Below are 26,139 nucleotides of genomic sequence, written 5' to 3' on the forward strand. Positions count from 1 at the left end.
TTTTGCACAACTATTGGTGGAGACAGTGCATGGCAGAATGACAAAGGAATCAAACAAAACTACCCAATCATTTGATCTACATGATCTGCATTTCAGCAGATTTCCTGTGTGTTTTTGTGCCTTAATTTGTGTAAGACACTTTTCTGTGACTTAATTCACAGGAAAATACTTTTTCGGGGGCAAACTTCAGAACAATCTTTTGAAAGTTAGAGCAATACACGATGGGCAATGTCAGCAGCAATAAGACAGTCTGACACATACAGTGCAGTATTCAGATCACTGACTTTTTCCACATTGGAAAATTGATTAAATTGTTTTTTTTTATCTTCATCAATCTACACACAATACCCCATAATGACAAAGCAAAAACAGGTTTAGAAATTTTTGTAAATGTATTAGAAATAAAAAAAATGAAATATCACATTTACATAAGTATTCAGACTCTTTACACAGTACTTTGTTAAAGCACATTTGGCAGCGATTGCAGCCTCGAGTCTTCTTGGGTATGACAGTACAAGCTTGCCACACCTGTATTTGGGGAGTTTCTCCCATTCTTCTCTGTAGATCAGGGGTGTCAAACATACCGGCCCGCGGGCCGGAACCGGCCCCCAAGGAGGTTCGATCAGGCCCGCAGGATCATTTGAAAGTGGAAAAAATGCATAAAAGACATGGAATTAATATTTTTAATTCGCTGCAATTCATGGATTATCCGCTAAGGGGCGCACTCTTTCCATCAGAGTAGAAGACAAGCCGCATCACTGAGACAGACTGAAAACAGCAGACGGTATCAATGCGCCATCTGCTGCTTGTTACGACGTTGTTAATACCTTGGTCTCTACCTCTCCGCTACACCCTCATTAGCCAAAATGTCGTTATCCAAACGGAGAAAAGTAGATAAGGAGTGTAGAATTTTCAAAGAAAAATGGACCACGTCCTATTTATTTACAGAGATGCACGGAAAACCTTTGTGCTTGGTGTGTTTGCAACAAGTTTCGGTATTGAAGGAATATAATATTCGACGCCACTACGAGACTCATCACAGCGAAAAATATGACGGCTTGCAAGGACAACTGAGAAGAGATAAGATTAACGAATTGCTGGCGGGTCTGAGGAAACAGCAGTCAACTTTCATCCAGAGCCGAGAAGTCAGTGAAGCAGCGGTAAAAGCCAGCTACCTAATTGCTAGCGAAATAGCATTAGCATCGAAGCCGTATTCGATGGTGACTTTGTTAAACGATGCATGATGAAGGCGGCTGAACTTGTATGTCCCGAGAAAGCGACAAGCTTTTGCCAATATTAGCCTGACGAGGAATATTATAGCAGAGAGGATTTCGGAACTATCGGCAGATTTAGACAGTCAATTGAAACAGAGAGTCAAGTCATTTATTGCATTTTCCGTGGCAATTGAGAGAGCACTGACATCACAGACGTGGCCCAACTGGCCATATTTATTCGAGGAGTTGATGAGACATTGACTGTTACTGAAGAGTTTCTTGAGTTGGTGCCAATGATGGACACCACAACAGCCGAGGACATTTTCGGCTCTGTCGTTGCTGCATTGGACAGAGTTGGAGTGGACTGGTCCGAGCGCTGTCAGCCTGGCTACAGACGGCGCGCCATCCATGGTCGGAAAGAAAGCAGGTGCCGCGACAAAGTTCAAAGACAAAGTACAAGCCCTTAATGGAGGAGATCGTTTCTGGACATTTCACTGTATTTTGCACCAGGAGGCATTGTGTTGCAAGTCGCTGAAAATGGACCACGTCATGGAGGTGGTTGTTCGCACTGTAAATTTCATCTGGTCCAGAGGTCTGAACCATCGTCAGTTTGACAAACTTCTCAGCGACAGCAACATTACCCACAGCCTGCCATACCACACTGAAGTGAGATGGTTAAGCCGAGGCGCTGTGCTGAGGCATTTCTTTGATCTACGAGAGGAAATCGGACAGTTCATGGAGAAAAAGGAAAACCGGTGTTGGAATTACAATCTCAGGAATGGCTACGGGACCTTGCATTCTTGGTTGATATTACTGAACACTTGAACAATCTGAACAAAATATTGCAAGGCCGCAAAAAAGTTGTCACACAGTTTTCTGACAACATACATGCATTTAAGTTGAAGCTGACTTTGTGGGAGATGCAACTGGCAAATGGCAACCCTGCTCATTTCCCCTGTCTGAGAGATGTGTGTGTGACCAGACCTGATGCGGACATGAAACGGTACAAAGACAAAATTGCAGGACTACTGCGGGAGTTTGAGAAACGTTTTCAGGTATTTGGTGAACTTGAGACAGAATTTTCAGTTTTTCGCTCACCTTTCACAGTTAAAGCTTCTGATCTGCCGGTCGAAATTCAGCTAGAGATAATTGATTTGCAGTGTGATGCAGATTTGAAGGGCAAATTTGTCTCTGTAGGTCTGGACAGATTTTATCAGTATCTACTACCAGGTTACCCCAAATTAACAGCCCTGGCTGCTAAAATTTTGTGCATGTTTGGGACAACCTACCTTTGTGAACAAATTTTCTCAGTGATGAATATCAATAAAACAAAAATGCGTTCAAGGCTCACAAACAAGCACTTAAATGACATTCTGAAAGTGACAGCTAGTCAGGACATGACACCTGGTGTTGATGCACTTGTACAGGCCAAAAGATGCCAAGTTTCAGGTACAAATACAAGTCCAGACTAGACTAACACCTTTAAAATGCTGCCTTAGATACTGCTTGCATTGAAAGAATACAGCTCTGTGAAGATGAATCCTTACTGTGGTGATTTAAAAAATGTGCACTTTAATGTTAGTCAGCAGCTTCAAAACAAAAGTTGTGTGATGGAATTCTACTGTTCATACAACTCCATAAATTTTCAGTATGTATTGTATGTGTATGTATGTTTCATGTATGAAGTTTACAGATTTACAGGACAGGCGAACACTTTCTTCATTACACATTTAAAATCACTCTCCTTAGTTTGTAAGGTGTACGAGGATTACATTTAGATTTTATATGCGTATGTGTAAGTGGTTTAAAATTCCTTTCTTTAAAAGTCTCATTTAATCTTAAAGTGCATTACTATATTTTTCAGTACCAATTAAAGTTTTGTGCCTTTGTACAATCAGTGGGATCAGTTGCAATGCATATTTGTGAATGATAAAAGTAAATTGCACATTTGTCTAAGGAAATATGAGGTGTTTCATGAAATGTTTTGTAAAAGGATAGTTCATTAAATTTCAATATTTTCCTAATGTTCTTGTGCTTCTTTACACCAAAACAAAGGAAAGACATGTTATTTTGGTTATTTATAGCAGAGTATGGTATCATTTTAATGGTCCGGCCCACTTGACATCTCCCTAGGCCGTATGTGGCCCACGATGCGAAATGAGTTTGACACCCCTGCTGTAGATCCTCTCAAGTTCTGTCTGGTTGGATGGGGAGTGTCGCTGCACAACGATTTTCAGGTCTCTCCAGAGATGTTCGATCAGATTAAAGGCCGGGATCTGGCTGGGCCCTTCAAGGACAAAGATACTCGTCCCGAAGCTACTCCTGCATTGTCTTGGCTGTGTGCTTAAGGTTGTTGTCCTGTTGGAAGGTGAACCTTCACCCCAGTGTGAGGTCCTGAGCGCTCTGGAGCAGGTTTTCATCAGAGAAATCCTTCAACACTACATCTTTCTCTCGATCCTGCCACTGAAAAACATCCCCACAGCATGATGCTGTCACCACCATGCTTCACCGTAGGGATGGTGCCAGGTTTCCTCCAGACGTGATGCTTGGAATTCAGGCCAAAGAGTTCCATCAGACAAGATGGTAAGAGACCTTTAGATGCCTTTTGGCAATCTCCAAGCGGGCTGTCATGTGCCTTTAACTGAGGATCGGCTTCCATCTGGCCACTACCATGGAGGCCTGATTGGCCTGTTTGGTGGAGTGCTGCAGAGATGGTTGTTCTTCTGGAAGGTTCTCTCATCTCCATAGAGGAACTCTGGAGCTCTGTCAAAGTGACCACTGGGTTCATGGTCACCTCCCTGACCAAGGCCTTTCTCCCCCAATTGCTCAGTTAGAGTCTTGGTCGTTCAAACTTTTTTCCATTTAAGAATGATGGAGGCCACGGTCTTCTTGGGGACCTTCAATGCTGCAGAAATGTTTTGGTATCATTCCCCAGATCTGTGCCCTGACACAATCCTGTCTCTGAGCTTAACGGACAATTCCTTTGACCTCATGGCTTGGTTTTTTCTCTGACGTGCACTGTCAACTGTGGGACCTTAAATAGACAGGTGACTTCCAAATCATGTCAAATCAATTGAATTTACCACAGGTGGACTCTAATATGCATCTGAGCCCAATTTTGAGTCTCATAGGGTCTGAATACTTATGTAAATAAGGTATCTTTTATTTTATTATAAATAAAACCAGTTTTTGCTTTGTCATTATGGGGTATTGTTAATTGAATCCATTGTAGAATAAGGCTGTAACGTAACAAAATGTGGGGAAAGTAAAGGGGTCTGAATACTTTCCGAATGCACCGTAACCACTAACTTGAGTTCAGTCTCGCCAATGAGAACCAAGAAGGGCCTTGCTTCGTCCTCAATGACCTAGGAAAGACCTTGACTCTAGGTCGTCGAAAATCCAACATCCATCTCATTCGATAACCGGATGGATCAACAGTGATTCACATTACTGGTAAGTTAACTTATGTAATCGAGACCGCCACAGAGGATTTTCTTCTGAATAACTGGCCAGGGCAATGCACTTTCCATTTAGCGTCAGGGAACTTCGATGTAAGGCTTGGTCACACCTGTAGTGGCTACTTCCATCTGTCACGCCCATTGTTGCTTATCCATCGTTCCCTAGATATATCAATGCAATTACGCCCAACACAATGTTGAAAAACAGAATGCTTCCCACCACTAGATCATATCCCAACACTGCTACCAATGAAGCTTGCACTTTCTTCTGCTTTTACAACAGGGACTCTAACCAGGGCTCACGAGTGGCAAAATGAGCTCTAACGGCCGTTGCCATAAAAAGCCTAATATTCCTCTGGGCAGATGCAGTAGGCCGACGATTGCTGGCATATTCCTCGTTACAATAGCCTAAGTATATAACATGATTGACACGACCGTAATAATCATCATGAAACTGGCCTTGGAAGTGCCATAAGTGTAAGCCAACGTAAATTCATTATTTTACATGAACCTGTTTAACTGCATTGATATGGCTTAATTGATCATAGTCCAGACTCGTTATAGCTGCAAATCCCATGCAGGTGCACCAGGAGAATTTAAACCAAAACAGTTTTTTTTTGCAGGTCTTTGTTTCCCCACGTTTATTGATTAATTAGTTTCCCATCATGAAAATATATCCCCATTCCCCAATCAGTTTCCTTCATCGATACCACAAAAAACACAGACAAATACAGCTTTTTACTCCAATCTGACATAATACTTTGGGATACTGGTGCTAAGTGACAACAAGCATAGAAAACAGCATTGGCATTAAAAACTTCTTAAGCCTATGGGTTCCCCTACAGGAACTCCACCCCCCCGTTCAGCTGAAACGGTGGCACAGGGAATGCAAAAATATTCTTAGAAATATTTAACCTCCACACATTAACAAGTCCAATACCTCAAATGAAAGATATAAACACCTTGTTCATCTACCCAGTGTGTCAGATATTTTAAATGTTTTACCGCGAAAACACAGCATATATTTATGTTAGACCACCACCAAAACGAAGACAACAAAAGCACAACAAAAGATAAAATGACAAAAGCAGGATTAAAAAACAAATCATTCACCAACCTCTTGAAAATCTTCATCAGATGACAATCATATGACATGTTACACAGTACATTTATGTTTTGTTCGATAATATGCATTTTATATCCATAAATCTCGGTTTACATTGACGCCATGTTCAGAAAATTCTCCAAAATGTCCGGAGGAATTATAGAAAGCGACGCCAGAAAACAGAAATACTCATCATAAAATTTGACTAAAGATACATGTTCTACATATAATATATAATTAAACAGAGACACTGGTTCTTAATTCTGCATAATTAAACAGAGACACTGGTTCTTAATGCAACCGCTGTGTCACATTTTTTTTTTTACGTTACGGAAAAAGCCTAACATTGCAATAATCTGAGACGGCGCTCAGACGTAACAATATTTTTCCGCTATGTTGGAGTCAACAGAAATACAAAATTACAACATAAATATTCCTTTACCTTTGATGATCTTCCATCAAAATGTAGTGCAAGGAGTCCTAGTTCAACAATAAATCGTTTTGTTTCATAATGTTCAATTCTAGTGTCCATGTAGCAGCATTTGCTACCACTTTCAGCTCAAATGCCCAAAAAATGACTTCTGGTCCAGGATAACTTTGCATCAAAACTTCCAAATTACATATTACAGGTCGACGAAACTGGTCAAACTAAGTGCAGAATCAATCTTCAGGATGTTATGATCATACAGATCGAATAGCATTCCAACCGGCCATCCATGTTCATCTGGGGCTGATTGGAACAGACGAAGCACTCGAACGCATATGCGCCTTCAAGCACATGGAAATTTTTTGCAACACTTAGTACTTTCCTTCCCATTAGGTCAAAGTTCTCAGCAAATGCTCCATTATACTTTCTACTGAATGAGGACATCTAGTGGAATACATAGGAAGTGTTTCCAGATCCATAACTTGTTGGGGGGGGGGGTGACGTCAAATTTGCCCCAACTTTCAGGATTTCAAAACTAGTTTGGAAGATTGCCTGCCCTGTGAGTTCTGTTATACTCAGACATAATTCAAACGGGTTTAGAAACTTCAGTGTTTTCTATCCAATATTAATAATAATATGCATATATTAGCAATTTAGGACAGATTTTGATGCAGTTCACTATGGGCACGCAATTAATCCAAAGGGGAAATACTGCCCCCTATCTCTAACAGGAAATAAACATCAGGCTACTATTATATCGTAAGTATTTCGGGGACAACCTGGTTGATTTACAATATTGGGGTGTTAAAGTTGTTTTCATATAAATAAATGTGGGACACAAAAAATGGCACCATTGCCCAAAATGCATTGCTCCAATAACTTACAAAAAATTGTTCATAAGTTCTCCACCCCCGAATTTTTTATTTATTTTCCTATGAATTAAGTGGCAAACTTATATTTTCACACGAATTAAGCCACAGTCTCAACGTCAACAGCGAAGAGACAACTTCGGGATACTGGGCTTCTAGGCAGAGTTGCAAAGAAAAAGCCAGATCTCAGACTGGCCAATAAAAATAAAAGATTAAGATGTGAAAGGGAACAATGACACTGGACAGAGGAACTCTGCCTTGAAGACCAGCATCCCGGCACACATAACCAGCAGGCTACCACAGCATTCTGCAGCGATACGCCATCCTATCAGGTTTGCGCTTAGTGGCACTGTCAACTGTTTTTCAACAGGACAATGACCTAACACACCTCCAGGCTGTGTAAGGGCTATTTGACCAAGAAGGAGAGTGATGGAGTGCTGCATCAGATGACCTGGCCTCCACAATCACCCAACCTCAACCCAACTGAGATGGTTTGGGATGAGTTGTGGACCGCAGAGTGACAGAAAAGCAGCCAACAAGTGTTCAGCATATGTGAGAACTTCTTCAAGACTCTTGGAAAAGCATTCCAGGTGAAGCTGGTTGAGAGAATGCCAACATTGTGCAAAGCTGTTATCAAGACAAAGAGTGGCTACTTTGAATGATATAAAATATATTTTTTGGGGTTACTACATAATTGTACTATATATATATATCTCACACACACACACACACACAATGCTACTGCTCGACAAAAAAAAAATCTCCATTGACCAACAGCCTATCGATCAAACAATTAATCTGTCAACTAATCGGTGTCAGCCCTAAAACATACTGTACCATTCCATCTCATAACCTTCTGTAAAGACAACCTGGCTGAAGTATGATGCTACCGGTTCTTGAGTGACCCCAAATCTGAAGAATCCTGGTGAGATGCAGACATAGTATTAGTAGAACTGGATTGGAAGTTAAAAAGGGGGGAGGCGGGGTCTCTCACCTGTGTTCTGTAGGCTGGGTGGGCTGTTGGCCGGAGGGGGGAAGCTGTAGGAGCGTGCCTGGAGAGAGGGTGCGTGCTCGTGGCTAATGCTCTTGGTCCGTTTACGACACTCCACCGCCAGACGACCTTGACACGCCTTGTGACAGTTAATTCCACAAGCTGTCCGAGGGAGGGAGACAAAGTGAGAACGAGATGGGGAGAGAGGAGGATGAGAAGGAAGGAGGGAAGAATGCCCGGTTTAGACGGGAAGGGCGAGAGAGTTGGAGGGAACGAGTGCGAGGTAAAGGAGGGTTCGAGAGATCAGGGATGGGGAGGAGAGGGAGGCAAAGTTTGAGAAAGAGGGGTGCAAAAATAAACATTGGGGCAAAGGGAAGAGCGAGTGGTGAGAGGTAGGTGCTCATACACACAGTGCAGGTGCACGCACACTGACACACACACACACGGCCATGCAGACAGACCCTGACAACAGCTCTGACAATGAAGGACACTCTGGAAGTAGGCAGGAAAGAGGGAGTAGGGATGTCCAGGGTGGCAGAGAAAGAGATTCAGAGTAATTCACACACTCTCCCATTCGTGCACTCACTCACTCATTGATTTCTAAACACCTCTCGCTCTCAGTAAAATGTCCACATCAGCGAAGGTTAGATTCGATAAATGTCTACAACAACCAGACTGATTCAGACTACACACACACACACTCAGCACTTCTGTTCTACACCATCTGCGACAAGCCAATTCATTTCAATTATGCGCCGCCATCGTCTCTCCCACTCGGCGACTGGGGCTAACAATGGTAATGGAAATGAATGGCTGGGACCTCTCATTGACTTCCACACATCTCATTAAGGCACTCGGCAGAGTAGAGCAGACACACTGAAGCTGCATCCCAAACTGCACCCTATTCCCTACGTAGAGCACCACTTTTGACTAGGGCCCATAAGTCTCGGGTCAAAAGTAGTGCACTACATAGGGAACAGGGTTCCATTTGGGATGCAGCTGAGAGACAGACACAGTCTACTGAGTACCGAGCGTTGTGCAGGCAGAGTTCAGGTGTATGCTACTGTGGGTTGGCGCTAGCGGGAGTGTGACATGTGCATGTGTGTTTGTGCATGTGACTTGTATGTTTCTACAATGTGTCTACCCTTGAGACAGCTTCTACAAAACAGTGGCGTGACGTGTGCTCTGTTCAAGTGTTCTCAAAGGGAGCCCTGTGGGGGGTAATGTACAGTGGCAAGAAAAAGTATGTGAACCCTTTGGAATTACCTGGATTTCTGCACAAATTGGTCATCAAATTTGATCTGATCTTTATCTAAGTGCCAACAATAGACAAACATAGTGTGCTTAAACTAATAACACAAATTACTGTATTTGTCTTGTCTATGTTGAATACATCATTTAAACATTCACAGTGTGGGTTGGAAAAAGTATTTGAACCCCAAGGCTAATGACTTCTCCAAACGCTAATTGGAGTCAGGAGTCCGCTAACCTGAGACGAGATTGAAGATGTTGGTTAGAGCTGCCTTGCCATATAAAAAAACTCACAAAATTTAAGTTTGCTTTTCACAAAAAGTATTGCCTTGAACAAAAGAGATCTCAGAAGAACTAAGATCAAGAATTGTTGACTTGCATAAAGCTGAAAGGGTTACAAAAGGATCTCTGAAAGCCTTGATGTTCATCAGTCCGTGGTAAGACAAATTGTCTATAAATGGAGTAAGTTCAGCACTGTTGCTACTCTCCCCAGGAGTGGCCATCCTGCGAAGATTACTGCAACAGCACAGCGCAGAACGCTCAATGAGGTTAAGAAGACTCCTGGAGTGTCAGCTGAAGACTTACAGAAATCTCTGGAACATGCTAACATCTTGGTGTTAACAAGAATGGTGTTCATGGGAGGACACCACAGAAGAAGCCACTGCTGTCCAAAAAAAAAACATTTCTGCATGTCTGAAGTTTGCAAAAGAGCACCTGGATGTTCCACAGCGCTACTGGCAAAATATTCTGTGGACAGATGAAACTACAGTTGCGTTGTTTGGAAGGAACACACAACACTATGTGAGGAGAAAAAAAGGCACACTAACATCAAAACCGCATCCCAACTGTAAAGTCTGGTGGAGGGAGCATCATGGTTTGGAGCTGCTTTGCTGCCTCAGGGCCTGGACAAGCTTGCTATCGTCAACAGAAAAATGAACTCAAGATTATCAAGACATTTTGCAGGAGAATGTTAGGCTATCCGTCTGTCAATTGAAGCTCAATGGATGTTGAGTGATGCAACAGGATAACGACCAAAAACACAGAAGTAAAATCAAAAGAATAGCTTCAACAGAAGAAAATACGCCTTCTGGAGTGGCCCAGTCAGAGTCCTGACCTCAACCCGATTGAGGTGCTGTGGCATGACCTCAAGAGAGCAGGTCACACCAGACATCCCAAGAATATTGCTGAACTGAAACAGTTTCGTAAAGAGGAATGGTCCAAAATTCCTCCTGACCGTTGTGCAGGTCTAATCCGCAACTACATAAAACGTTTGGTTGAGGTTATTGCTGAGGAGGGTGAACCAGTTATTAAATCCAAGGGTTCACATACTTTTCCCACCCTGCACTGTGAATGTTGACACGGTGTGTTCAATAAAGACATGAAAACGCATTATGGTTTGTGTGTTATTCGTTTAAGTGGACTGTGTTTGTCTATTGTTGTGACCCAGATGAAGATCAGATCAAATTGCAAAACCAATTTATGCAGAAATCCAGGTATTTCCAAAGGGTTCACATGTAATTGCCACTGTAATGTAGTCTGATGTATTTACCATGGCTTCCATGCTGTTGACATGAAGCTCAAAGACCCCTTTGGTTCGAGTGACGAATCTATCATTTTATTTCATTTCATAGCAATTTGAACTATTCAAGCGAGCTAAATGTATTGATTCTCTTACCTTTACACTTGTATCCCTGTTTGTAGAAGCCCCATATCTAGGGAGAAAGAGAGAGAAGTTATTTGTGACTTCTCTTCGTGAAATTCTTGGCACATGGAGACAAAGGCCGGACGTCTAGTGACCGATTAGGGCAGAGTGACAGGGATCAGAGAGAGACGAGGATGACACATGCAGAGAAGAAACAGGTGGACGTGGGGAAGGGAGCAAGGTAGAAAGAAAGAGGGAAGTAGAGAAAGTGTGAGGTAGAAATAGAACGAGGGACAGGAAGTGGCAGATCGAAAGAGAGTGAGCGTTAGAGGTAGAAAGAGCAAGAACGTGAGAGGAAGAACGATAGGGGGAGGTGCAGGAACAGAGGGAGGTGTGGAGGAGAGACAGAGGGAAGGAGGTGGTGGGGCGGGGGGATCAAGCAGACGCTAGGAGCCCACCGCGGGGGTACAATGACATGAAAGACCTGTCCAGGAGATCACAGCCACATCAGAGATCTGAGGACCGAGAAAATAACCTGACCCCACACACACACACACACACACGGACAGAGCGCCTCAATGCCACCAAAACACTTACCAGCCATAAGTTCAAAGAGAATTCCTTTTCTTTCAAAAAAAACTACACCTTTCCTACACCAATAGAGGACTACAAAAACGCTCACCAGTCGCCAAGAACAAAAGACCTTGAGAGAGTCCCCATGGCAAAGTCTCATATCAACAAACATGGCCTAATAAAGAGTTAAACACCAATCTTACAGCTGGCCCCATGTATAGCTTATAGTCCCCAGAGCAGAACAAACACTCGCACCCTCCCTCCCTGGCTGTGTACCATATGAAACCCAGTTCCTATGTAGTGCTCTACTTTTGACCAGGGCCCAGGTAAAATATAGGGAATGGGATACCATGATGGATGCACCCTCCATCTCCCAGCTGGAACGACACAGAGAGCACAGAGACCCATTCACAAGAGCTTTAGCTCTCGCTACATTAAGTAGGTGATAAGACGACAGCGGGGGGGCTGTCAGAAGAGAGACATTAAAAACAACGTTGGGTTACGAAGTTATGCTTGAGTCACCCAGGGCAACTGAACTCCATAAATGGTGCTGGGCAGTTTGTTTTTTTGCTCACCGCGTTCTGATAAATTGGAAGCCTAGGTATTATGTTTGACCCGAAGCCAACAGGAAAGCAGGCAGAGAGGAAGTAGCTGGTGGCTGGAATGCTTTGCACATTTCTACCCCCCCCCCCCTTTTTTTCCATAGTCTTTTTCTCTGAATGGCATGTGAATCAGCAGTGTGTGTGTGGGGGGGGGGGGGGGGGCGCGTGTGTGTGCAAGTTGAGAGTGTGTATGAGTCACGGTGTATGTTTTTCAATGTGTTGCACCTCATTTCCCTCGGTCTTTGTACCAGTCAGGAGTTTTTGGTGCAATTTCAGGAGCTGTCGCCCGGTTCAGTATCAAAGCCAACACTCTCGCCCTCATTACAGCCCCCTGACTCACTGGCGTTGTGTGAGACAACAGAGATCCTCTGAAGCCCTCTGACACCGCTCCCTCCTCTCACCACCACATGATAAACTGCAATGTGGAGGGGGGGGGAAATACAGGGCTTGTCAAGGAGCCTTCTGTATTACCTCCAGTATCTCACTACCCCAAAACTGTATCTCCAAATAATTGCCATGGTTGAGACCAGACCCAATGACGATGTCGAATAATAACGCAGGCACTTAGTATCTGACCTCAGGTGCTACCATCTGTCACAGCTCCGAAAGACCAGGACTGAAACGGGAAGAAGGATCATTCTCCTAATAATGCGCCTTTGTCTTGGAGCCAGCTGCGCAAAAAAAAAAATAAAAAAAATTTTAAATAACTTTGGAACAGGAGGAGATGGTATCGCTTGCTGAGTTTCAAGCTCTGATGGAAGGCAATTTTATTTACCTTTGCAATTGGTCTTTAATGTGTTGTATTTTAGCTCAGGTTGTACGTGCACGTGACTACTTCCTGCTGACCTCTTGCCAGGGTTTCTAACCTCAAGGGTGTTTTCCTTGTCAAATAAAATGTGCCAATGTTGTAATTAGGTATTTGTCTAGAACTCCCACAATATTGCTGCATAGTCATGGTGGCCAGAGGTGACCATGGCCAGACGTGACCATAGCCATCCACGCCATTCTGTCCTTCACCAATCCATACATTTAAAAAGGACTTTTAAAGACAGCAGGGAAGAGTATGGGAATATGGACCTAATAGTCTATAGCAGTGAGTATTCAAAGCTCAAAGAGCAAGAGCCATTTTGACTAAGGGACTATATCAGCATTAAAAGCATCCCTTTGTCAATCAATTCATCAATCCATTTAACAGGCAGGGATCTGTGTTGTACATAGGAGTGTGGATGGATTTATAGATGGTCAACCTGACAGTGCACTCACAAAGCCAGTGCAGTGTTCACAAAAGGTGGGCTTGACGTAGGTGGTCTCTGTGAAGGTGTGGATGAAGCCCATCTTACAGTTGAGCAGAGAGCTGGCCTTCATGAAATAGTCAATCATCTCCTCTCTGCTGATCTTCCCATCTCTGGTGAGTGAGAGTGAGACAGACAGACAGACAGACAGAGAGACAGACACAAATAGGGACCCACAGAGAGGCAGAGAGAGAGAAAGAGACCGAGACAAAGACACACAGAGAGAGACACAACGACAAAGAGACAGACACAGAAAGAGACAGAGAAAGAGAGAGAAGGAAAATTAACATGTCTCCTTCCCTAATCTGTGTGACACTATTACGCATAGAATGGTTACAATATCAGTTATACGGGACTGTTGCTACGCAGCCTATGGTAACAGTTGCCAAGATGATTTTGTCTCTCACTGGTTCTTGTCCAGTTCTCCAAACTTGCTGAGGTAGGGGAAGTTGTCCCTGATGATCTCAAACTCCTCCCTGGAGATGTGACCATCCCCGTCCGTGTCAAAGTTCTTGAAGACAGACTGTAACCGTGGAAACACACATCACTTCAACATATCTGACATTCAAAACAAAGAGTACTATGGTTGTCAATTCCTGTGACTTGTTGTTATTAATAAGAGGGTAGTGGAGAGGATAATTACTATGAACCAAGCCAATAACATTCCTACAACAACTTGTAATTTGTTGGTTCAACTAAACAGAGAGCCTTAGCTAGCATAACGTACGTCCACCATCTTCTCTATGTGTTTGTTGATGACCGCAGGGTCTGCTTTGGGCTTCACAGACGCTGCCCACTCGTCAATCATAGAGGGCTTGGGGGCGGGAGCAGGGGCAGGGCCAGAGTTCTGCCAGACCAATGAGAAGACAAGAGCATCAATTCTCCAGAGACTTCCTAGAATCAATAAAAGGGAAAGTTGAACATGAGAGAGCAAGGGTGTTCAAATGTCATGAGAAAATTAACACATTGGTTTCCTATAAGCTATTAGAATACATAGACTTCCATATTTAAAATAGTAAAAACACATGAACTATCTACAAGATATAATAAAACAAATTTAAATGGCTTCTTATTGGCCATAAGGACACATTTGTTTCCTATTGGCCCCTGGCCCATAGTGCTCACTGCTGGTTTAGCACTGCGTGGCTCTCTCTGTAGAGACAGCTGGTAGATCTCCTCCTCGGTGTGGTACTGGTCCAGAGACACCTGCAACATGGTAACTGTATTAATATAGCATGTGGATACCATGACAACAGAGGAAAAAATTAATTTAAATAAAAAGACCTTGTTGTTTTAAGAGGTATACTATTACTTTGCAGTAGCCAAACTTTAAAACTACCCATTTACCTCAGAGCTACTTCCTTTTCAGTTGAAATGCGTAGAACGAGGTGGAATAACCAACAGTGTACTAACCCCATAGGATGTGGGGTTAGTAATTACATAGCGATTCTCTCATATCAAGGACCATGGAATCACCTTCCTTGGACAGGTGATCAATGAATAATAAAGTAGGTGAAAAATATTGGACTGACAGACTTGAAGGCTACTCCAAGGTGAACTGTATTGCCAAGTTTCAAGCGCATTGGCTTAACTCAATCTCCTAACATCTATCCAAACGAATCTGAAGTTGAATAAACTGTATGAAAGTCCGTGAATAAGATGATTGTCAAGACTGGCAAGTTATTTCCTGTTTCTCAGAGCGAGCGAGAGAAATAAGAGGGGAAGAGGTCGAGAGCGAGAAGAAGAAGAGAACCAGAAGAAGAGAATAGCTTTTCCCTCCGCAAACCAGAACGAGAGCAGCACACCATCGGGTAATAGCTAAAAACAGACACATGACCAGTTCATAATTCGGAACAGGATCCTGTACATCTCCGTTTTGGACCATTTCATTCCAGAACCTATTTTGCCAGATCCGGTACCTCTCATGGCATGAACAATAATTTTCCAATTTTGTTAAAATGCAAATAAAAGCGATGATAATAATATGAATAATAATAATATGGATATGAATATTCGGCTTGGACCGGCCTGGGCTTACGGTTTGAGCAACATTACAACCTGTTTGAGACAAACACGTGGCTGTGTGAGAAGCTCACCTCTATCTCTCGCAGAATTAGAATGAGATTCCCTTTCTACACTATTCTCTCCCTCTCTCTGCTCTGATAGACATGAGTCTGCAACTCTCATCTCTCCAGCGTTGCACTTCATAATGTATTTCCTTATAGAATCATAGATGTAGAAAGGGTTCTGGAGGAGCTGCAGCACCCATGATAAATCGAAAATCTAATTTGTCGAAGTTATAAAATAACTGCCGTCTGTCAGAAATAAAAGAAATAACTCCGAATAGCTTACTACACCATCAGACTGCCTATAATTTAGCTGTGGATTGGGTGTAGCCCAATAACAAGGCATCGCCGACAGTCAGGAACGCGAGGCAAATCTGTCAATGAACAGAATGCAGACAAAGCAGGCCTTTCTCAATATTTAAAATACAAAATCGCAAGGAAAAACACAGGTTGGAAAGCAAACGGCTCCTGCTGAAAAGAGAAAACTAGTCTGTCTGCTGTAGGCTACCAAAATATTTGATCAACTTCCAAATATTTCCCTATCACTATGAGTCAGTGCTTGATTTGTAAATCGGGAGTTGCCAGACCAAAAAAAGTGAGCGAGAGAGGGGGGTGGGGAGCTCCGAGGTACCAGAACACATTTTGCAAAGTGATTTTACAAAGTAATGAGGAAGTAATTGTTAAACAAAAAAAAAGTAAAAACAAGAGAGAAATATAGGCTTTTGGCACAAACACATCAGCCATCACCTGTGAGTAAGCTGAGCATCATTGGGCGAGTCAGTGAAACTGGAAAGCAGACTCATTTCCTCCTCACATTGTAGCCTACAATGTGTGTCTCCACACATTGGATTTAAGGTCATTAATATTGATCTCAGATTCTCAGTTTCAATGTTTTTTCTTTTGTTACATACATACCAATTTGTAAGTCGCTCTGGATAAGAGCGTCTGCTAACAAACAAACAAACAAACAAACATGCATACATGCATAGTGGGGCAAATAAGTATTTAGTCAGACACCAATTGTGCAAGTTCTCCCACTTAAAAAGATGAGGCCTATCATTTTCATCATGGGTACACTTCAACTATGACAGACAAAATGGGAAGAAAGAAAATCCAGAAAATCACATTGTAGGATTTGTAATGAATTTATTAGCAAATTATGGTGGAAAACAAGTATTTGGTCACCTACAAACAAGCAAGAATTCTGAGTTACAGACCTGTAACTTCGTCTTTAAGAGGCTCCTCTGTCTTCCACTTGTTACCTGTATTAATGGCACCTGTTTGAACTTGTTATCAGTATAAAAGACACCTGTCCACAACCTCAAACAGTCACACTCCAAACTCCACTATGGCCAAGACCAAAGAGCTGTCAAAGGACACCAGAAACAAAATTGTAGACCTGCACCAGGCTGGGAAGACTGAATCTGCAATAGGTAAGCAGCTTGGTTTGAAGAAATCAACTGTGGGAGCAATTATTAGGAAATTAAAGACATACAAGACCACTGATAATCTCCCTCGATCTGGGGCTCCACGCAAGATCTCACCACGTGGGGTCAAAATGATCACAAGAACGGTGAGCATAAATCCCAGAACCACACAGGGGGACCTAGTGAATGACCTGCAGAGAGCTGGGACCAAAGTAACAAAGCCTACCATCAGTAACACACTACGCCGCCAGGGACTCAAATCCTGCAGTGCCAGACGTGTCCCCCTGCTTAAGCCAGTACATGTCCAGGCCCGTCTGAAGTTTGCTAGAGAGCATTTGGATGATACAGAAGATTGGGAGAATGTCATATGGTCAGATGAAACAAAAATATAACGTTTTGGTAAAAACTCAACTCGTCGTGTTTGGAGGACAAAGAATGCTGAGTTGCATCCAAAGAACACCATACCGACTGTGAAGCATGGGGGTGGAAACATCATGCTTTGGGGCTGTTTTTCTGCAAAGGGACCAGGACGACTGATCCGTGTAAAGGAAAGAATGAATGGGGCCATGTATCGTGAGATTTTGAGTGAAAACCTCCTTCCATAAGCAAGGGCATTGACGATGAAACGTGGCTGGGTATTTCAGCATGACAATGATCCCAAACACACCGCCCGGGGAACGAAGGAGTGGCTTCGTAAGAAGCATTTCAAGGTCCTGGAGTGGCCTAGCCAGTTCCAGATCTTAACCCCATAGAAAATCTTTGGAGGGAGTTGAAAGTCTGTGTTGCCCAGCAACAGGCTCAAAACATCACTGCTCTAGAGGAGATCTGCATGGAGGAATGGGCCAAAATACCAGCAACAGTGTGTGGAAACCTTGTGAAGACTTACAGAAAACATTTGACCTCTGTTATATACCCTTTGTTGGCAATGACAAAGTATTGAGAAACTTTTGTTATTGACCAAATACTTATTTTCCACCATAATCTGCAAATAAATTCCCAAAAAATCCTACAATGTGATTTTCTGGATTTTTTTTCTCACCTATGATGAAAATTACAGGCCTCTCTCATCTTTAAGTTGGAGAACTTGCACAATTGGTGGCTGACTAAAATGTTTGTGTGTGTGTGTGTGTGTGTGTGTGTGTGTGTGTGTGTGTGTGTGTGTGTGTGTGTGTGTGTGTGTGTGTGTGTGTGTGTGTGTGTGTGTGTGTGTGTGTGTGTGTGTGTATATATATAAATTCCTTTTCTCCCCAATTTTGTGGTATCCAATTGGTAGTTACAGTCTTGTCTCATCGCTGCAACTCCCATACGGACTCGGGAGAGGTGAAGGTTGAGAGTCGTGCGTCCTCCGAAACACGACCCAACCAAGCCGCACTGCTTCTTGACACAATGCCCGCTTAACCCGGAGGCCAGCCGCACCAATGTGTCGGAGGAAACACTGTACACCTGGCGACCGCGTCAGCGTGTATGCGCCCGGGCCCGCCACAGGAGTTGCTAGAGTGCGATGGGACAAGGACATCGCTGCCGGTCTTACCCTCCCCTGACCTGGACGACGCTGGGCCAATTGTGCGCCGCCCCATGGGTCTCCTGGCTGCAGCCAGCTGTGACAGAGCCTGGACTCGAACCAAGATCTCTAGTGGCAAAGCTAGCAACTACAATGCAGTGTCTTAGACCACTGAGCCACTCGGGAGGCAGTCAGTGTCATCGAGGCCTGTCATTCCGATAAGTTGTACTGTGTTAAAAACGTGTCATGTAAAATTATGCAGAATTGCATGAAATATGTTTAGAAAAAGGCCACATTTTTCCAGCACCGTAGGCTACTACAAATGTTCCCAACGTGTGCAACGTCTGTAAGCACCTCTACTCTGCTGCTCTATGCCACTACGCAAATGCGATGACATACATGCAATGCTTTATTATAAAAGGGAATTATTTTCTCCCTCATTCGTTCTGGTACCTCGGAGCTCCCCACAACCCTCTCCCGCTCACTTTTTGTTCCGGCACCTCCCGATTTACAAATTAAGCACTGCGCATGACTCATAATGATAGAGTATTCAATGGAAAGGAAATTATATGGCAATTTCACATTCTAACAGTGTATGCCTTTTCAAAGATGCTTCATCATTTCACGGCAGAGGGGAACAGTCCTGGCTATCAATAAGACTAGCAGAAATCTGATTGCTTTTGGAGGTAGTCAGTCATTCTTGATTCACCCTGGAACCTATTAGAATTTGCATTAGGTCATTGGGAATATTAAGTAATCAAGCTCCCTCTCCATCCTTGGACTCCCACTAGATTCTTTCAATGACAACAACAAAAAAATCCTTCACACTTTCAACTTATTCCTTAAATTTGAGTGACAATCGGCCTCTCCACGAGGGTGCGTGCTCAGCCCCCTCCTGTACTCCCTGTTCACCCATGACTGCCTGGCCAAGCACGCCTCCAACTCAATCATCAAGTTCGCAGAAAACACAACAGTAGTAGGCTTGATTGCCAACAATGACGAGACGGCCTACAGGGAGGAGGGTGAGGGCTCTGGGAGTGTGGTGCCTGGAAAACAACCTCTCACTCAACGTCAACAAAAAGGAGATGATTGTGGACTTCAGGAAACAACAGAGGGAGCACCCCCCTATCCATATCGACGAGACTGCAGTGGAGGAGGTGGAAAGCTTAGAGTTCCTTGGCGAACACATCACTGACAAACTGAAATGGACCACCTACACAGACAGTGTGGTGAAGAAGATGCAACAGAGCCCCTTCAACCTCCGGAGGCTAAAGAAATTTGGCTTGACACCTAAAACCCTCACAAATCTTTACAGATGCACAATTGAAAGCATCCTGTCAGGATGCATCACTGCCTGGTATGGTAACTGCACCGCCCGCAACCGCAAGGCCTCTTCAGAGGGTGGTGCGGTCTGCCCAACGCATTACCGGGAGCAAACTACCCGCCCTCCAGGACACCTACAGCACCCGATGTCACAAGAAGGCAAACATTTTTATCAAGGACTTCAACCATGTGTTCACCCCGCTATCATCCAGAAGGCGAGGTCAGTACAGGTGCATCAAAGCTGGGACCGAGACACTGAAAAACAGGCCAGCAGCTTGTTTGTTAAACACTAGCACATTAGAGGCTGCTTCCATATAAGCATCGACTAGGAATCACTGGCCACTTTAAGGAATGGAACACTAGTAATTTTAATAATGTTTACATACAGTGCCTTACGAAAGTATTCGGCCCCCTTGAACTTTGCGACCTTTTGCCACATTTCAGGCTTCAAACAAAGATATAAAAGTGTATTTTTTGTGAAGAATCAACAAGTGGGACACAATCATGAAGTGGAACGACATTTATTAGATATTTCAAACTTTTTTAACAAATCAAAAACTCAAAAATTGGGCGTGCAAAATTATTCAGCCCCCTTAAGTTAATACTTTGTAGCGCCACCTTTTGCTGCGATTACAGCTGTAAGTCGCTTGGGGTATGTCTATCAGTTTTGCACATCGAGAGACTGACATTTTTTCCCATTCTTCCTTGCAAAACAGCTCGAGCTCAGTGAGGTTGGATGGAGAGCATTTGTGAACAGCAGTTTTCAGTTCATTCCACAGATTCTCAATTGGATTCAGGTCTGAACTTTGACTTGGCCATTCTAACACCTGGATATGTTTATTTTTTAACCATTCCATTGTAGATTTTGCTTTATGTTTTGGATCATTGTCTTGTTGGAAGACAAATCTCCATCCCAGTCTCAGGTCTTTTGCAGACTCCACCAGGTTCTCTTCCAGAATGGTCCTGTATCTGGCTCCATCCATCTTCCCATCAATTTGAACCATCTTCCCTGTCCCTGCTGAAGAAAAGCAGGCCCAAACCATGATGCTGCCACCACCATGTTTAACAGTGGGGATGGTGTGTTCAGGGTGATGTGCTGTGTTGCTTTTACGCCAAACATAACATTTTGCATTGTTGCCAAAAAGTTCAATTTTGGTTTCATCTGACCAGAGCACCTTCTTCCACATGTTTGGTGTGTCTCCCAGGTGGCTTGTGGTCAACTTTAAACGACACTTTTTATGGATATCTTTAAGAAAATGCTTTCTTCTTGCCACTCTTCCATAAAGGCCAGATTTGTGCAATGTACGACTTATTGTTGTCCTATGGACAGAGTGTCCCACCTCAGCTGTAGATCTCTGCAGTTCATCCAGAGTGATCATGGGCCTCTTGGCTGCATCTCTGATCAGTATTCTCCTTGTATGAGCTGAAAGTTTAAAGGGCCGGCCAGGTCTTGGTAGATTTGCAGTGGTCTGATACTCCTTCCATTTCAATATTATCGCTTGCACAGTGCTCCTTGGGCTGTGTATAGCTTGGGAAATCTTTTTGTATCCAAATCCGGCTTTAAACTTCTTCACAACAGTATCTCGGACCTGCCTGGTGTGTTCCTTGTTCTTCATGATGCTCTCTGCGCTTTTAACGGACCTCTGAGACTATCACAGTGCAGGTGCATTTATACGGAGACTTGATTACACACAGGTGGATTGTATTGATCATCATTAGTCATTTAGGTCAACATTGGATCATTCAGAGATCCTCACTGAACTTCTGGAGAGAGTTTGCTGCACTGAAAGTAAAGGGGCTGAATAATTTTGCACGTCCAATTTTTCAGTTTTTGATTTGTTAAAAAAGTTTGAAATATCCAATAAATGTCGTTCCACTTCATGATTGTGTCCCACTTGATGTTGATTCTTCACAAAAAAAATACAGTTTTATATCTTTATGTTTGAAGCCTGAAATGTGGCAAAAGTTCAAGGGGGCTGAATACTTTCGCAAGGCACTGTATGTGTTGGGGACAATAAAAGGCCACTAAAATGTGTAGTTTTGCCACACAACACAATGCCACATATGTCTCAAATTGTGAGGGAGCGTGTAATTGGCATGCTGACTTCAGGAATGTCCACCAGAGTTCTTGAATGTTAATTTCTCTACCATAAGCATAACATCCTTTTAGCAAATTTGGCAGTATGTCCAACCGGCCTCACAACCGCAGACCCCGTGTAACCACGTCAGTCCAGGACCTCCACTTCCGGCTTCACCTGCGGGATCGTCTGAGACCCGTCACCCGGGCAGCTGTTGAAACTGTGGGTTTGCACAACCAAATAATTTTTGCACAAACTGTCAGAAACCGTCTCAGGGAAGCTCATCCGCGTGCTCGTCGTCCTCACCAGGGTCTTGACCGGACTGCAGTTCGGCATTGTAACTGACTTCAGTGGGAAAATGCTCACCTTTGATGGCCACTGGCACCCTGGAGAAGGGTGCTCTTCACAGATGAATCCCAGTTTCAACTGTACTGGGCAGATGGCAGACAGCATGTATGGCTTTGTGTGGGCGAGCGGTTTGCTAATGTCAACGTTGTGAACAGAGTGCCCCCATGGTGGCAGTGCGGTTATTAGGGGCAGGCATAAGCTACGGACAACAAACACAATTGCATTTTATCGATGGCAATTTGAATGCACAGAGATACCGTGACAAGATCCTGAGGGCCATTATACCATTCATCCGCCGCCATCACCTCATGTACACAGTTCATGGAAGCTGAAAATGTCCCAGTTTTTCCATGGCCTGCATACTCAGACATGTCACCCATTGAGCATGTTTGGGATGCTCTGGAGCAACGTGTACAACAGCGTGTTCCAGTTCCCGCCAAAATCCAGCAAAATCGCACAGCCATTGAAGACTAGTGGGACAACATTCCACAGGCCACAGTCAATATCTTGATCAACTCTGCGAAGGAGATTTTTTTTATTGCTGCATGAGGCAAATGATGGTCACACCAGACACTGAATGGTTTTCATATCCACGCCCCTACTTCTTTTTAAAGGCATCTGTGACCAACATATCTGTATTCCCAGTCATGTGAGATCTTAATTCATGCATTTCAATAGACTGATTCCCTTATATGAAGAGTAACTCTGTAAAATCTTTGAAATTGTTGCATGTTGTCATATTAATCATGTAACCAAAATAAAGTGTGAAATCAAAATATATTCTTTCTTCAAAGTAGCCACCCTTTGCCTTGATGACAGCTTTGCACACTCTCATGAGGTAGTCACCTGGAATGCATTTCAATTAACAGGTGTGCCTTGTTAAAAGTAAGTGTGGAATTCCTTTCCTTCTTAACACATTTGAGACTATCAGTTGTATTGGGACAAGGTAGGGGTGGTATACAGAAGATCACGCTATTTGGTAAAATACCAAGTCCATATAAATGGCAAGAACAGCTTAAAGAAGCAAATAGAAATGACAGTCCATCCTTACTTTAGACAGGAAGGTAGACAGGAAACCATCAAGCACTATGATGATATAATTAATGTAATGTTAATGTTATAATGTTAATATAATGTTAACATACACTACATTACCCATCTCATATGTATATGTATATACTGTACTCTATATCATCTTCTGCATCTTTATGTAATACATGCATCACTAGCCACTTTAAACTATGCCACTTTGTTTACATACCCTACATTACTCATCTCATATGTATATACTGTACTCGATACCATCTACTGCATCTTGCCTATGCCGTTCTGTACCATCACTCATTCATATATGTTTATGTACATATTCTTTATCCCTTTACACTTGTGTGTGTATAAGGTAGTAGTTGTGGAATTTGTAGGTTAGATTACTCATTGGTTATTACTGCATTGTCGGAACTAGAAGCACAAGCATTTTGCTACACTCGCATTAGCATCTGCTAACCATGTGTATGTGACAAATAAAATTTGATTTGATTTGAAACTGGCTCTCATGAGGACCGCCACAGGAAAGGAAGACCCAGAGTTACCTCTGCTGCTGAGGATAAGTTCATTAGAGTTGCCAGCCTCAGAAATTACAGCCCAAATAATTGCTTCAGAGAGTTCAAGTAACAGACATATCAACTGTTCAGAGGAGACCGTGTGAGTCAGGCCTTCATGGTCAAATTGCTGCAAAGAAACCACTACTAAAGGACACCAATAATAAGAAGAGACTTGCTTGGGCCAAGAAACACGAGCAAATGGTCATTAGACCGGATGGACATCTGTCCTTTGGTCTGAAGACTCCAAATGTGAGATTTTTGGTTCCAACCGCTGTGTCTTTGTGAGACGCCGAGTACAAGAACGGACGATCTCTGCATGTGTAGTTCCCACTCTGAAGCATGGAGGAGGAGGTGTGATGGTGTGGGGGTGCTTTGCTGTTGACGCGGTCAGCGATTTATTTAGAATTCAAGGCACACTTAACCAGCATGGCTACAACAGAATTATGCAGAGATACGCCGTCCCATCTGGTTTGCGCTTAGTGAGATTATTTGTTTTTCAACAGAACAACACCTCCAATGTGTAAGGGCTATTTGACCAAGAAGGAGAGAGATGGAGCGCTGCATCAGATGACCTGGGCTCTACAATCACCTGACCTCAGCCCAATTGAGATGTTTGGGATGAGTCGGACTGCAGAGTGAAGGAAATGCAGCCAACAAGACTGTTGAAAAAGCATTACAGCATTCCAAGCTGGTTGAGAGAATGCCAAGAGTGTGCAACGCTGTCATCAAGGCGAAGGGGGGCTACTTTGAAGAACCTAATATACTAAAATATATATTTAGATTTATTTAACACTTTTTTTGTTTTACTACATGATTCCATATGTGTTATTTCATAGTTTTGATGTATTCAGTATTATTCTACAATGTAGAAAATAGTAAAAAATAAAAAATAAAGAAAAACCCTTGAAGGAGTAGGGGTGTCCAAACTTTTGACTGGTACTGTATGTTTCACTAACTGTGAGTAGATTGAGCAGGTCAGTGTTGGAATCAATGGTGGGCGGTGTGGTCTGGATCAACGCCAGCTCCTGGAGGATGGCATACAGCTGTTGACACTTAGCCAGGTTGACCCTGCTCTTGCCCGGGTCGGCCCAGTCGGACAGCGCCACATGCACGGCAATCAGGTCCTTGAGGTGCACGCCCAGGATGGGGAAGCGGAAGCCTGTGCACTCGGAGAAGCGGCGGCGGTACTGGCTGTAGTTCCCACAAGACGTCACTAACTCAATCAGACTGTTGAACACCTGGAGGGGACCGGGGGGGATGATTGAAGGAGGAGAGGAAGGGTTGGTTAAGAGGGGGAGGGAAACGTGTGTGGATTAACATTGTGTGGCAGTCAAAATAACTCTTCCAATCCCTTCCATGTAACTGACAAATAGCCCTGATCTCTTATCTAAACTAATCCTTTCTGTTTTAGGATGTGAGCTAATGTCAGTAATTGTGGTGGTGACACCAGGCTATTCGAAGAGTGACAACATAGCGTGTACATAAGGTATGAGATGAGCATAGTCATTTCACCTTGTTGGTCTCGTTGCTGATGTGTGACTGGGTGTCTTTGAGGCGAGATATAGAGCTGTTACTGAGCCCCCCCACCACCGCCATCAGAGTGTTGAAGTTCTGAAGCTGGAGCAGTTTCTATCGGAGAGAGAAGAAGAAGATGCAGAGGGGGATAAGGAGAAAATACAATCCTGGTCTTTGCTGTTGAAGCACCCCTCCTACTTTCCTTTGTTTGCTAAGCTCAGAAACCTACCTGAACTCCAAGTGATTAGCTAACCTAGGGCTGAGACAGATAAGAGCTATAAGAGAGAGAGAGAGCTGAGAGAGAGAGAGAGAGCTGAGAGAGAGAGAGAGAGAGAGAGAGAGAGCTGAGAGAGCGAGAGAGAGAGCTGAGAGAGCTGAGAGAGCGAGCTGAGAGAGCGAGAGAGAGAGCTGAGAGAGCGAGAGAGAGAGCTGAGAGAGCGAGAGAGAGAGCTGAGAGAGCGAGAGAGAGAGAGAGAGAGAGAGAGAAAATATCAAAGATTCACAGAGAGGGACATGAGGCACTGGGTGAGAGAAACATTGAGAGCGAGTGAGGGGTGAGAGAAATGGAGGAAGAAGAGAAGCCAACGTGTGGGTGTAAGAGCCAGTGCCAACAAGGATTCAAGAGAGACAGAGGAGAAGAGGGAGACGGAACGATTGACAAGGAGCCAGAGGGAGAGGAGCAAGCAAGTTATAAAACAGTGATTTAGAGAGAGACTAATTCCTCTTTGAGGGAAACAGAGGAATGGATGAAATTGGAGGCACACAAAGGCAGACGATAACTAAAATCCAAGGAAGGTCACACATACACACGCACATACACACACACAAACCTCAAGCAATAAGCTGCACTGTTTGC

At 43.5% G+C, this 26,139-nt stretch overlaps 1 protein-coding gene across 6 annotated transcripts in view; it reads right to left on the reverse strand.

Annotated features, from left to right (window-relative positions):
• LOC124007874 (RAS guanyl-releasing protein 2-like) overlaps nucleotides 1-26,139 on the reverse strand; it is a 102,803-nt gene that overhangs the window by 26,850 nt on the left and 49,814 nt on the right. For 3 of the 6 annotated variants that reach the window (XM_046318673.1, XM_046318672.1, XM_046318674.1), the window contains exons 8-16: nucleotides 25,281-25,397; nucleotides 24,725-25,006; nucleotides 14,550-14,630; nucleotides 14,152-14,271; nucleotides 13,832-13,947; nucleotides 13,396-13,537; nucleotides 10,991-11,027; nucleotides 8,068-8,226; nucleotides 7,911-7,995 (exon numbers count right to left, since the gene is read on the reverse strand). In XM_046318673.1, the coding sequence (XP_046174629.1) occupies nucleotides 7,911-7,995; nucleotides 8,068-8,226; nucleotides 10,991-11,027; nucleotides 13,396-13,537; nucleotides 13,832-13,947; nucleotides 14,152-14,271; nucleotides 14,550-14,630; nucleotides 24,725-25,006; nucleotides 25,281-25,397 (1,139 nt within the window). The remainder of the gene's footprint in view (nucleotides 1-7,910; nucleotides 7,996-8,067; nucleotides 8,227-10,990; nucleotides 11,028-13,395; nucleotides 13,538-13,831; nucleotides 13,948-14,151; nucleotides 14,272-14,549; nucleotides 14,631-24,724; nucleotides 25,007-25,280; nucleotides 25,398-26,139) is intronic. The other 3 variants (XM_046318678.1, XM_046318675.1, XM_046318677.1) reach the window with 1 other exon arrangement.

This window comes from Oncorhynchus gorbuscha, linkage group LG21, assembly GCF_021184085.1.
Source record: "Oncorhynchus gorbuscha isolate QuinsamMale2020 ecotype Even-year linkage group LG21, OgorEven_v1.0, whole genome shotgun sequence".
NCBI classification, from domain to species: domain Eukaryota; kingdom Metazoa; phylum Chordata; class Actinopteri; order Salmoniformes; family Salmonidae; genus Oncorhynchus; species Oncorhynchus gorbuscha.